Source organism: Balaenoptera ricei, chromosome 20 (genome assembly GCF_028023285.1).
Source record: "Balaenoptera ricei isolate mBalRic1 chromosome 20, mBalRic1.hap2, whole genome shotgun sequence".
Lineage (NCBI taxonomy): Eukaryota > Metazoa > Chordata > Mammalia > Artiodactyla > Balaenopteridae > Balaenoptera > Balaenoptera ricei.
Window position 1 is genome coordinate 13,106,825 of NC_082658.1, and position 14,815 is coordinate 13,121,639.

General features: G+C 45.0%; 1 protein-coding gene across 2 annotated transcripts in view; it reads right to left on the minus strand.

The window, feature by feature from the left end:
- Nucleotides 1-14,600, minus strand: part of WDR45B (WD repeat domain 45B) — a 37,840-nt gene extending 23,240 nt beyond the window's left edge. For both annotated transcript variants that reach the window (XM_059907577.1, XM_059907576.1), the window contains exons 1-2: nucleotides 14,424-14,600; nucleotides 10,058-10,132 (exon numbers count right to left, since the gene is read on the minus strand). In XM_059907577.1, the coding sequence (XP_059763560.1) occupies nucleotides 10,058-10,132; nucleotides 14,424-14,490 (142 nt within the window). In that variant the 5' untranslated portion in view covers nucleotides 14,491-14,600. The remainder of the gene's footprint in view (nucleotides 1-10,057; nucleotides 10,133-14,423) is intronic.
- Between the last annotated feature and the right edge of the window lie 215 nt (nucleotides 14,601-14,815).

Here is a 14,815-nt window from a genome sequence, read left to right on the forward strand (position 1 = left end):
TGAGTGAACTGATGAGGATGAGTATAATTTTTGTGACTTTCTGTTTGAATTAAAAAAAAAAAATCCCCCAAGGACTCAGAGGCAAAGAATATACAAATCAATTTTCACTGCAAAGTAAAGGAGCTGTTACAGTGGAGGATTACTGGACTGAATGTCAATATTATGACATAGTATGAGTGTGTTTCATGTTTGGTAATTGCAATCATTGTTGCTTTTGTTGTGGTCATCCCTTTACAATGCTTGGTGTCAGTCTATTTATCTCTTGTAAAAATAAAATACAGGGTGTGTGTGTGAAAAAAAAAAAGAAAAAAAAAGAATGTAAAATATCTTAAAAAAAAAAAAAAGAGAGAAACTGGGGGAATTCCCTGGCAGTCCAGTGGTTAGGACCCCACGCTCTCACTGCCGAGAGCTCAGGTTCGATCCCTGGTCAGGGAAATAAGATACCACAAGCAACTTGGCCAAAAAAAAAAAAAAAAAAGAAACTGAAATAAAATGGGGGAGAAGGACGTCTGAGTGTTGGCTTAACCTCCATTCCGCTGAGAGGCTCTTATACAAAAGGGGAGAACTCAGCCGTCCTGGCACGACAGCAGCCCCCTGCCTTTTCATCTTGCCTCTGCCCTGCAACCCCCAGCTCTTTCTATTTCCGAGGAGTTTTCTTTTAATGTAAATATCTTGTTTCTCGTTATACAAATTATATATATTATCACTATAAAAATAAAACAACACAAAAAAGCATAAAGTAGAAACAGCTGTAAACGAGATCACACATGTACTTATACTGAACTCAAACCAATGGCACCATCTGGCACCATCACATTATTTTCCAACTTTTCCCTCTAACAGTGTGTCACGACTGTACCTCTGTGTCAGGATGTACCACAGCATCTAGCGTCTTTTTCCCAATTTTTTCCTTCAGATAAAATGCTTTAAGGCCAATACCGGAGAAGAGGAACCAAGATGGCAGAGTAGAAGGACGTGTTCTCACTCCCTCTTGCGAGAACACCAGAATCACAACTAGCTGCTGGACAGTCATCGACAGGAAGACACTGGAACTCACCAAAAAAGATACCCCACATCCAAAGACAAAGGAGAAGCCACAGTGAGACGGTAGGAGGGGCGCAATCACAGTAAAATCAAATCCCATAACTGGTGAGTGGGTGACTCACAGACTGGAGAACACTTGTACCACAGAAGTCCACCCACTGGAGTGAAGGTTCTGACCCCCACATCAGGCTTCCCAACCTGGGGGTCTGGCAACGGGAGGAGGAATTACTAGAGAATCAGACATTTTTTTTTTCTTTTTTTAAAAATTAATTAATTTATTTATGGCTGTGTTGGGTCTTCACCTCTGTGCAAGGGCTTTCTCTAGTTGCGGCGAGTGGGGGCCACTCTTCATCGCGGTGCGCGGGCCTCTCACTGTCGCGGCCTCTCTTGTTGCGGAGCACAAGCTCCACACGCACAGGCTCAGCAGTTGTGGCTCACGGGCCTAGCTGCTCCGCGGCATGTGGGATCTTCCCAGACCAGGGCTCGAACCCGTGTCCCCTGCACTGGCAGGCAGATTCTCAACCACTGTGCCACCAGGGAAGCCCGAAAATCAGACTTCGAAGCCTAGTGGGAATTGATTGCAGGACTTCGACAGGACTGGGGGAAACAGAGACTCCACTCTTGGAGGGCACACACAAAGTAGTGTGCGCATCGGGACCGAGGGGAAGGAGCAGTGACCCCAGGGGAGACTGAACCAGACCTATCTGGTAGTGTTGGAGGGTCTCCTGCAGAGGTGGGGGAGGGGGGGCTGTGGCTCACTGTGGGGACAAGGACACTGGCAGAAGTTCTGGGAAGTACTCCTTGGTGTGAGCCCTCCCAGAGTCTGTCATTAGCCCCACCAAAGAGCCCAGGTAGGCTCCAGTGTTGGGTTGCCTCAGGCCAAACAACCAACAGGGAGGGAACCCAGCCCCACCCATCAACAGTCAAGTGGATTAAAGTTTTACTGAGCTCTGCCCACCAGAGCAACACCCAGCTCTACCCACCACCAGTCCCTCCCATCAAGCCTCTTACACAGCCTCATCCACCAGAGGGCAGACAGCAGAAGCAAGAAGAACTACAATCCTGCAGCCTGTGGAATAAAAACCACATTCACAGAAAGATAGACAAGATGAAAAGGCAGAGGGCTATGTACCAGATGAAGGAACAAGATAAAACCCCAGAAAAACAACTAAATGAAATGGAGATAGGCAACCTTCCAGAAAAAGAATTCAGAATGATAGTGAAGATGATCCAGGACCTTGGAAAGAGAATGGAGGCAAAGATTGAGAAGATGCAAGAAATGTTTAACAAAGACCTAGAAGAATTAAAGAACAAACAAACAGAGATGAACAATACAATAACTGAAATAAAAACTACACTAGGAGGAATCAATAGCAGAATAACTGAGGCAGAAGAACGGATAAGTGACCGGGAAGACAGAATAGTGGAATTCACTGCTGCGGAACAGAATAAAGAAAAAAGAATGAAAAAAAATGAAGACACCCTAAGAGACCTCTGGGACAACATTAAACGCAACAACATTCGCATTATAGGGGTCCCAGAAGGAGAAGAGAGAGAGAAAGGACCAGAGAAAATATTTGAAGAGATTATAGTGGAAAACTTCCCTAACATGGGAAAGGAAATAACCACCCAAGTCCAGGAAGCGCAGCGAGTCCCATACAGGATAAACCCAAGGAGAAACACACTGAGACACATAGTAATCAAATTGGCAAAAATTGAAGACAAAGAAAAATCACTGAAAGCAGCAAGGGAAAAATGAAAAATAACATACAAGGGGAACTCCCATAAGGTTAACAGCTGATTTCTCAGCAGAAACTCTACAAGCCAGAAGGGAGTGGCATGATATACTTAAAGTGATGAAAGGGAAGAAACTACAACCAAGATTACTCTACCCGGCAAGGATCTCATTCAGATTCGATGGAGAAATCAAAAGCTTTACAGACAAGCAAAAGCTAAGAGAATTCAGCACCACCAAACCAGCTCTACAACAAATGCTAAAGGAACTTCTCTAAGTGCGAAACACAAGAGAAGAAAAGGACCTACAAAAACAAACCCAAAACAATTAAGAAAATGGTCATAGGAACATACATATAGATAATTACCTTAAACGTGAATGGATTAAATGCTCCAACCAAAAGACACAGGCTTGCTGAATGGATACAAAAACAAGACCCATATATATGCTGTCTACAAGAGACCCACTTCAGACCTAGGGACACATACAGACTGAAAGTGAGGGGATAGAAAAAGATATTCCATGTAAATGGAAATCAAAAGAAAGCTGGAGTAGCTATACTCATATCAGATAAAATAGACTTTAAAATAAAGGACGTTACAAGAGACAAGGAAGGACACTACATAATAATCAAGGGATCAATCCAAGAAGAAGATATAACAATTATAAATATACATGCACCCAACATAGGAGAACCTCAATACATAAGGCAACTGCTAACAGCTATAAAAAAGGAAATCGACAGTAACACAATAATAGTGGGGGACTTTAACACCTCACTTACACTAATGGACAGATCATCCAAAATGAAAATAAATAAGGAAACAGAAGCTTTAAATGACACAATAGACCAGATAGATTTAATTGATATTTATAGGACATTCCATCCAAAAACAGCAGATTACACGTTCTTCTCAAGTGCGCACAGAACATTCTCCAGGATAGATCACATCTTGGGTCACAAATCAAGCCTCAGTAAATTTAAGAAAATTGAAATCATATCAAGCATCTTTTCTGACCACAACGCTATGAGATTAGAAATGAATTACAGGGAAAAAAACGTAAAAAACACAAACACATGGAGGCTAAACAATACGTTACTAAATAACCAAGAGATCACTGAAGAAATCAAAGAGGAAATCAAAAAATACCTAGAGACAAATGACAATGAAAACACGACGACCCAAAACCTATGGGATGCAGCAAAAGCAGTTCTAAGAGGGAAGTTTATAGCTATACAAGCCTATCTCAAGAAACAAGAAAAATCTCAAGTAAACCATCTAACCTTACACCTAAAGAAACTAGAGAAAGAAGAACAAACAAAACCCAAAGTTAGCAGAAGGAAAGAAATCATAAAGATCAGAGCGGAAATAAATGAAATAGAAACAAAGAAAACAATAGCAAAGATCAATAAAACTAAAAGCTGGTTCTTTGAGAAGATAAACAAAATTGATAAGCCATTAGCCAGACTCATCAAGAAAAAGAGGGAGAGGACTCAAATCAATAAAATCAGAAATGAAAAAGAAGTTACAACAGACACCACAGAAATACAAAGCATCCTAAGAGACTACTACAAGCAACTCTATGCCAATAAAATGGACAACCTGGAAGAAATGGACAATTTCTTAGAAAGGTATAACCTTCCAAGACTGAACCAGGAAGAAATAGAAAATATGAACAGACCAATCACAAGCACTGAAATTGAAACTGTGATTAAAAATCTTCCAACAAACAAAAGTCCAGGACCAGATGGCTTCACAGGTGAATTCTATCAAACATTTAGAGAAGAGCTAACAGCTATCCTTCTCAAACTCTTCCAAAAAATTGCAGAGGAAGGAACACTCCCAAACTCATTCTATGAGGCCACCATCACCCTGATACCAAAACTAGACAAAGACACTACAAAAAAAGAAAATTACAGACCAATATCACTGATGAATATAGATGCAAAAATCCTCAACAAAATACTAGCAAACAGAATCCAACAGCACATTAAAAGGATCATACACCACGATCAAGTGGGATTTATCCCAGGGATACAAGGATTCTTCAGTATATGCAAATCAATCAATGTGATACACCATATTAACAAATTGAAGAATAAAAACCATATGATCATCTCAATAGATGCAGAAAAAGCTTTTGACAAAATTCAACACCCATTTATGATAAAAACTCTCCAGAAAGTGGGCACAGAGGGAACCCACCTCAACATAATAAAGGCCATATATGACAAACCCACAGCAAACATCATTCTCAATGGTGAAAAACTGAAAGCATTTCCTCTAAGATCAGGAACGAGACAAGGATGTCCACTCTCACCACTATTATTCAACATAGTTCTGGAAGTCCTAGCCACGGCAATCAGAGAAGAAAAAGAAATAAAAGGAATACAAATTGGAAAAGAAGAAGTAAAACTGTCACTGTTTGCCGATGACATGATACTATACATAGAGAATCCTAAAACTGCCACCAGAAAACTGCTAGAGCTAATTAATGAATTTGGTAAAGTTGCAGGATACAAAATTAATGTACAGAAATCTCTTGCATTCCTATACACTAATGATGAAAAATCTGAAAGAGAAATTATGGAAACACTCCCATTTACCATTGCAACAAAAAGAATAAAATACCTAGGAATAAACCTGCCTAGGGAGACAAAAGACCTGTATGCAGAAAACTATAAGACACTGATGAAATAAATTAAAGATGATACCAACAGGTGAAGAGAGATACCATGTTCTTGGATTGGAAGAATCAACATTGTGAATATGACTATACTACCCAAAGCAATCTACAGATTCAATGCAATCCCTATCAAATTACCAATGGCATTTTTTACGGAGCTAGAACAAATCATCTTAAAATTTGTATGGAGACACAAAAGACCCCGAATAGCCAAAGCGGTCTTGAGGGAAAAAAACGGAGCTAGAGGAATCAGACTCCCTGACTTCAGACTATACTACAAAGCTACAGTAATCAAGACAATATGGTACTAGCACAAAAACAGAAACACAGATCAATGGAACAAGATAGAAAGCCCAGAGATAAACCCACGCACCTATGGTCAACTAATCTATGACAAAGGAGGCAAAGATATACAATGGAGAAAAGACAGTCTCTTCAATAAGTGGTGCTGGGAAAACTGGACAGCTACATGTAAAAGAATGAAATTAGAATACTCCCTAACACCATACACAAAAATAAACTCAAAATGGATTAGAGACCTAAATGTAAGACTGGACACTATAAAACTCTTAGAGGAAAACATAGGAAGAACACTCTTTGACATAAATCACAGCAAGATCTTTTTTGATCCACCTCCTAGAGTAATGGAAATAAAAACAAAAATAAACAAATGGGACCTAATGAAACTTCAAAGCTTTTGCACAGCAAAGGAAACCATAAACAAGACGAAAAGACAACCCTCAGAATGGGAGAAAATATTTGCAAACGAATCAACAGACAAAGGATTAATCTCCAAAATATATAAACAGCTCATTCAGCTCAATATTAAAGAAACAAACACCCCAATCCAAAAATGGGCAGAAGGCCTAAATAGACATTTCTCCAAAGAAGACATACAGACGGCCACGAAGCACATGAAAAGATACTCAACATCACTAATTATTAGAGAAATGCAAATCAAAACTACCATGAGGTATCACCTCACACCAGTCAGAATGGGCATCATCAGAAAATCTACAAACAACAAATGCTGGAGAGGGTGTGGAGAAAAGGGAACCCTCTTGCACTGTTGGTGGGAGTGTAAATTGATACAGCCACTACAGAGAACAATATGGAGGTTCCTTAAAAAACTAAAAATAGAATTACCATATGACCCAGCAATCCCACTACTGGGCATATACCCAGAGAAAACTGTAATTCAAAAAGACACATGCACCCGAATGTTCATTGCAGCACTATTTACAATAGCCAGGTCATGGAAGCAACCTAAATGCCCATCGACAGACGAATGGATAAAGAAGTTGTGGTACATATATACAATGTGCTGGGCTGACCAAGCAGGGCGTGGAGCCCACAGGACCTGCTCTGAAACTGGAGGATGTTGGGCCATGGGTAAGGCCCCGACAGACTGTCAGGTCAGGCAGGTGCTGAACCGGGCAATGTCAGGGACTGTGTGTAAACAGGTCACCTCTTATTTCCAGACACTGGGTAGTCTCACCGAGGACCCTGCCCATATTATTCATTACTGCATCCTCAGCCCCCAGGGCAGCACTCAGTGGGCTCAGGAACAAGCAGACTCACCTGCTGCTCCACCTGTCACTCGGCATCCCCTCTAGGCCTCTGTGTCCCCTCTGCTTCCCCACACATGGCTGCCAATGTTACATGTGTGAGCACTGGTCACATGGAGGAAAAGGTGGGCGGCGCTAAAGACAAGGGGACTCCTCTGGACCCTGCTGCCCGCCTTGAGGACCTTGCACGTTCATCCAGTGTAGGCTACAAAAGTTCTAGTCAGCTTTGGAATGTGGGAGGGTTGTGTTTCTAAATGAAGAGTGGAGTGGACTTTTTAGTACTCCTTTTACTTCTATAACCACTTAGATATAATTTTATCCAAAGGCATCACTCTTGACACATCTTTGTTCAAATTATGATTTGAACCTTCCTTCCAGGATATGCTTGGATGTGTACGTGATACACATGAATCGGAGTTCTACACTCTGACCCCACAGCATCCCTGTGAGAACACCACATGGGCTGTGCTCCCAGGGCTCCCACGCCTCCCCTGAGCTGAGCCACGCTGCTCTGTGCACGGGACGCAGGACCTACAACACCTCGGAGAAGAAAGCTGCCTCCACTGGGGTCCCAGGATGCCCACAGCATCCCAGCACTGCCAGCTCCACCCAGTGGTGGGTGTGCCTGTAAGACGCATTCGACTCACGGCCAGTCGTGCAGTCCCCTTACTCAGAGCCACGGTCACAGCAGAGACAAGGCTGAGAGCCCAGATCTGGGAATGACCCTACAATGCAGGCACACTTCGTTCCTCGTTTAGGAAAGTAAATCTCAAAGATAAAAAAGGAATAAGGTCAAGTCTTCTGCCTATTTTCTACTGTTGAGTTAGCTGCCAGAAATGTAGCAGCAGACTAGCCTGCAAGTGCATGTAGAAGTCCTTAAACACATCATTAGTAAGCACCACACAGCCCTACTGGATCCCTCGCAAATTCAAAATTCGCTACAAGCTAAGCTCAGGGACGGCCTGCCCCAGACACAGTACAGCTGAGCAGGGACAGGGAACAAACACGGCACTGTGACATGACAGCAGCAAATCTTCCTGGCACTTAGGAGGTTTAGACGCTTCTTGTTTAACTTATTTTTATAAGAAATCCTAGATTTACTGGAAACATTTCATTAATTAGGAAGCAGTTTTTAATATGCCTCTAATGATTCAACTTTGAAACTAAAGTCTGTAACTCCGAAGTTTGTAGGTCAACTTAAGTAAAAAGTATCTTGAAATTTTCAAGTTAAGCTGTTTCAAAATATTTTGTAACTATTTTTCTGTATAAAACAGAGTTGTCAGGGCTTCCCTGGTGGCGCAGTGGTTAAGAATCCGCCTGCCAATGCAGCGGACACGGGTTCGAGCCCTGGTCCAGGAAGATCCCACATACCGCAGAGTAACTAAGCCCGTGCGCCACAACTACTGAGCCTGTGCTCTAGAGCCCGCGAGACACAACTACTGAGCCCACGTGCCACAACTACTGAAGCCCGTATGCCTAGAGCCCGTGCTCCGCAACAAGAGAAGCCACCGCAATGAGAAGCCCGCGCACCGCGATGAAGAGTGGCCCCCACTTGCCGCAACTAGAGAAAGCCCATGTGCAGCAACGAAGACCCAACGCAGCCAAAAATAAATAAAATAAATTTATTTTTAAAAAAAAAAGAGTTGTCTTAATTCACTACCTAACCAAAACAAAACAAATAGAAGTCAGCAGCATAGAAGACTGATAGAAGACTTCCACTGTCGCCTGTAACACTCATTAATCCCAAAGACCCACTCTTTAAGGGTAACACTGTTGCCACCAATGACAAGGGCACAAGCTTACAAAGCACTTTCTGTGTGTACCGCCACTCGACTGTGTGTCTCACGCGTCCTAATTCACCCATCTTTACGATAACCTTAGGAGGTAGGCACTTATCATCTTCATTTTTCACACATCAAGAAACTGAGGCCAACAGAAGGTGAGGAACTTGCCCAAGGTTACACAGCAACGTGACAAGGGGCAGAGCAGGACTGGGATCTCAATAGTGTGGGCCCAGAGTCTGAGCCCTTTACTAATCAGCTACATGGTCTTTCTCTAATAAATAGAAGTTATAGACCTCAGCTTACAAAATAAACTCCTGAATATAAAGCACCACTTACTGTTTTACATACCAGGGTTGTATGGAAGATTGTACTTGACAAAGAGGTTCCACCACCAAAAAAAAAGATTCTGAAAATCCCTGATGTAGGATATTAGTTGTCAAAATGGAAGGGGGTTGATAAGGAAGCTTAAGAATGCAGTGACTTCCTCTTACAGATGAGAAACAGTTCTTGCATCAGAAAATATAACTTGCACGTTGAATAAAAACCAAAACCACAACTGCAGGAAGAAAAAGGATGTTTCTCATTGTTTACAATTTATCTGAGATTTGTTCACCTGTTGGCAGGTAAGGACCAGGAGACACTAAAAGCTTAAGAAAAATACATAGGAGAAGAAGAAAATGGGATGATTCTACCTGTAAATTACACATTTTTCCCGTCAAATGGGAAAAGGACCACCATTATTTTATTTTACCAACAGAATTCCTAATTCCAGTTTTTGAAAACTTGTATTCCATGAAAACATAATTTAAGACACTGAAGTAAGTAAACAGAAGCAACTATATTGCTACACTAGTATTTTCTAAGTGGGTCATTTTAAGAGTGAAAAGTCCCACGTGCTGTAACTAAACCCCTCACTTGAGCTCCCTACAGCTTCACCTTCAACAGGAAGAGTGAAGTGGCCAGCACAACCGCACCTGGTTCTCTCAGCAGGGCTAGCAGGTACTGGATTCACCAGAGTACCCAGAGTCCCCAACACCCGCTGAATCACCACTGCACCCGGCCCACAGAGCCCAGCACTCAGAGAAGCTCAACGGAAGAAAGAGGACAGCTGCCTCCAGGCTGACAGGGCCACGAACCCTGTTCACTTCTCAAAACCAGCTCCCCTCTAACCTGCAAGATAAAATCTAGACTCTACGGGCTGGAAAAGGGCAAAACCAAGAAATGTCAGTTACTCTTACCTTGTTTCTCTTTCTCCTTTAGTGGATCAGTGTTATAGACTCGGAATCCATTTTCCATCCCACACGCAAAGCACCCTAAAGTGTGAGACAGACAAATTAATCACCTCACTGGGGTCTCAGCTGAGGACCCCAGGCCTGGACCGGCACAAGCAAGGGGTCCAGAGACAGTGACCTCTCCCAGGAACTCTTGTGGATGCTCAGACCACACGAACGTGGTCTGCAAGTGTCACTACGACTCTCCTCATGAACTGTTATCAGAAGATTTGCACGTCACTCCACTGCCCCCCGCAGGGCCCTTCGGGCATCCCGTGGACCAGGCTCACTTAACTCCAGCACGAGGGGTTCACTGGCTACTGCACCAGCCACTCTGCCACTGCGCACTTCCCTCAACTCCCGCCTCTAATGCTCACCACTGGCCTCCCCATTCCCAACACACCTCTCAAGGACTATATCAGCCAAGAAGTCCTAGAGAGGCAATGACAAACAAGAAAGTCCATGAGGACAGCCACAAAGCGGGCAACCCCAGCAGGTATGGACATTCCCAGTTGGGGAAGGGGGTGAAGGGGGGGAAGGGCTGGTGTGGATGGTCTTCTAAAAGGCAGCTTGAGGTCTCCACGACCTCACTCCCACTTGGAACTAATCCTAACTCCCTAAACCCCTGTCATGGTCACCATCCCCAAGTCACACACCAGATTGTTAATGGTCCAATTAAAGGCACTGTTATGAACTGAATGAAGCACTCAAGTTTCAAGACAATCCTGTGACCTGGACTTCACTTGCCTAAGTGTGATCAAGACCACATTAATCTCCTTCAACACCACCTATGAAGCTTGTGGCCAGAAGGAGAAACGCCAAACCCTCCACTTCTTTTTCCAAGACAAGCTGCAGAGCCTGGACCCTCACTGCGACCGCACTACTGGCCTGAATGCGAAAGCCACCCTCAGGGTCTCTTCCCCTGGTTTTGATCTGCGTTCCAGCGTTGGGAAGACATTATTCTATCCTATCAGCCACCCCTGCCCCCAACATGGAAAGCATGCTTCTATTTTTTGTCCAAGTTATTTATACAACTGCAAGGACCATGACAGCCTCCTCAGGAGTTGGAGGCTGTTCTGCAGTCAAGTCTCAGGCACTTTATCTGGGCCCGGAGCCTGACACTCACTCTAAAGTGCAGTGTTACTTATTATCTCTAACTTATTCTGGGTTGTAACTCCCTCTTTGTGTTATTGGAATCATGTAATCTGGACAGGGGAACCAGAGCTTGGCTTTCTGGAAAATATGAAAATAATACAGAAGTCGAAACTTTTCCCTTTCTTTCTCAACTATTGCACCTTCCACAAGTTTTAAGCCTGCACCTATCTTATTTGCCTTCACCAGAACACATATATTTCTGACAAGACTTGTATAAAATAAACAATCCCTACAAATCCACAAGAAAAAGGCAGACAACCCAACAGAAAAATGAGCAAAAGATTTGGACATTTCACAAAAGAGAATATCCAAATGGTCAATAAACACACAGAATCAGGGAAATGCAAATACAATCTCACACATACCACAATGACATCTACTAAACATCCACCAAAAGGGCCAAAATAATGGAAAATACACCAAATGTAAGGAGTGTGTAGAACTCTCACAGGAACTCTCAAAACTGCTGTTGGAGGGCAAACCAGGACAACCACTGCAGAAAACTGTTTGCACGACTACCGCTGTCAATTCTACTCCTAGGTATACAAGCCTCGCAGAAATGACAACATACGTTCACCAAAAGACAGGTATTAGAATGCTCACAGCAGCATCATTATGCTCATAATGGCTCCAAACTGGGAATCTACCCAAAGACCTACGAATGGTTCAATGGATAAATGAACTGTGATATATTCACACAAAGAAACACCGCACCAGTGAGAATGATCTACAATTATACTCAACGGTATGGAAAAAAAAAATCTCACAAACATGATACTGAATAAAAAAGCCAGAAACAAAACACAATACGGCGAGGCAAAATTAATCTATGTCATCGGAAGTCAGAATGGGGGAGTGGCTGGAAGGAGCACAGGGTGGCCAGGTGTTTGGTTTCTTAACCTGGGTGCTGTGGAAGGTGTTTTCAGTTTGGAAAATTCACCAAGCAGAATACTTAGGATACGTGCACTTTTCTGTAAGAATAGTGTGCTTCAATTAAAAGCTAGAAGAAAAGGTACTACAAACACCGCAAGACTGGAAACCACTCACTAAAGAGGCTAGGCATTATCCTTGCTATTTTTGGGGTAGGGGAAATAATTAACGGATTTTACTTGGTTATCATACAAAACTTGGCATTAATCTTCTCATTCTTGCTAACTTAACAAAACTTTTCCCTCCAGAGAAGTGTTCAGGCCAACAGCTGGTGACCAAGCACAGTGCAGAGGAAGCCGACTGGCAACAGGGCATCAGAATCACTGAAGGGCATTCTTCTATGCATGAGCCATATGCCGTCCACATGCAGGTGCTCTTCGCCCACACTCCAGAACCACAGCAGAGGGAGCCAGCGAAGTCAGCCTGTGGCCTCAGTCTCGGTCGAGGCAGGACAAGCTAGTCTACAGAGAAGGTGTGTGTACTCAAACCCTGTGTTTCCCACGGGAGGAGAAAGAAAAACGGCAGCCAGATTATAGAAATGTACATATTCACACCTCAGAATCTTGAAAACTGTAATGCAAGTTATCTTTGGGAGAAGACAAGTCAAAAGTTTAAACAATTTAAAATTATAAGCAAATGTTTCTAAAGTTGCAATGGGAGTGCTAAAAAAGCTGAGTAAAAATTAAAAATCAGTAGAAAAACAAAATGTAATGAACTCAACAATCTGGCATAAATTTACACTATAGGGAATTAGGTTAAGGGTAAGCAGAAGCTTAAGTATAAAAGTATTTATTTTTTCCAGCAGCACTGTAAGCTTTACTTGTAATTTATTACAATGAAATGAGGTGGTTTTACAAAAGTGAGAGTGTATTTTTCAGACAACTGAAATATATCCATCTAAAAGCCAGTGCTGTATTTTCTAAATAATCTTTGATGAAACCTTTATAAAAAACATTACAAACTTCACTAGTTTCTAAAATAATCAGCATCATCGTGAGCCTCAATTATTATACTGAAACTTAGTACAAGGATGCCTCACCTGGCACTAAGGCAGGTGTAGAAGATCTCGCATTTAAAGGGCCTCAGAGTCAGAAAGCTTTTTGCTTCTGTGTTTGCTTTTCAGGGCTGCCTCTCCCCTCCCCTACTATCAGCCACTCACGTCTTTCCATTGAAAACACATTTGTTAAGGAGTTGTTGTAACCCGGTTAACTCCTTAAAGAGTTCTCAATTATTATCAGAACCTATTTAAAAACCTACTGGCCCTCCTGTGGAAATCAAAACCCCAAGTGTTGTGCCACATACTGCTGGATGCCCAACATGTGGCCCCAAAAGGGCAGCCCAACGTGGGGCCACACCACCTGCGGTCCCCAGCCCAGCCGCCCCCATCCCACGTTCTTCCCCACGTCCAGCTCCACCCCTCCAAGAACCCTTCCTGCCCTCAAGGGCTCCTCCTCGAAGGAAAACCCCTGCCTCGCCTCGGTTCCCAGACACACTTAACTCTCCCGGGGCCCCACAATCAGGACCCTGGAGCCATAACCCCACAAGCCCAAGTGCCCACGCGCTGACACAGCGGGGCCACCTCCGCCCGGCCTATTTAACTCTACACTAAACAAGCTCCACAGACACGGGTCCTGCAGTTCCTGCTTCTGGATTCTCTTCAAGCCGGCTTCCAAAGCGAACACTCGGAACCGACGCGGGTCCCCCTCCCCGGGTGAGAGTGGGGCGCAGCCCCGCAGCCCGCCGGACTCGGAAACGCGAAAAATGCCATTTCCCCAAAGCCGTGCTGGACGGTCCGGTTTCTACCCAACAAAAGAAGAAAGTGTGAGTCCGGCGCTTTTTTTCCTATGAAAATCAACAGAAAACACGAGGACCTTCGCGGACGAAATCCTGAGCCTGGGGGGCCGTCCTCACCTCGGCGCGACCCCGTCCCGGCCGCTGGGGACCCTAAAGCGACAGGAAAGAACCGACGCCGCCCGGAAAATCCCGTCACCGTCCGACCGGGGTGGGGGGTGGGAGTCGGGGCGGTGGGCGAGCGGCTGGGAGGTGGGGCGGCCGGGGGGGAAGGGAGGGACGCCGGGGGAAGGAGAGGGAACGCCGGGGGGAAGGGAAGAGGCGCCGGGGGAGGAAGGGACGAGCGGCCTGGACCCGGTACGGACGCTGCCGCAGGGCGCCGAGGGCCGAGGGCGGGACCCCGCTCGGAGGGGCAGCGGCGGCGGGAGGGCCGGGGCAGCCGACGGGCTTCCCTCACCGTGGTCCTGGTTGAAGCCGGCGTAGAGCAGCCCGTTGCCGTGCGGGTTGCAGGGCAGGAGGTTCATGGCGCAGCGGGGTCCACCGCGCCTCAGCGCCGCATGCCGCTCGGGGAGGCAGGCCGCCGGGGTCCCTCTGGCCAGCTCCGAGGCCGCCGCGGCCGGAAGCGAAAGGCCCACCGCCTGCGCGCGCAGCCAGGGAGCCGCGGAGCGCCGAGCACATCCACCCGGGGCCTGCCGGGCGGGGAGGGAGCTCCGAGAGCGTCACGTCCATGGGGGGCGGGGCCATGCCCGAAGAGGGCTGGTCGGGTCGGTTTGGGAGCTGGGCCTGGTCTGAGGGGCGGGGCCGCGTCTGTGGAGGGCGCATCTGGGGGCGGGAACCACCTGTTCCAGT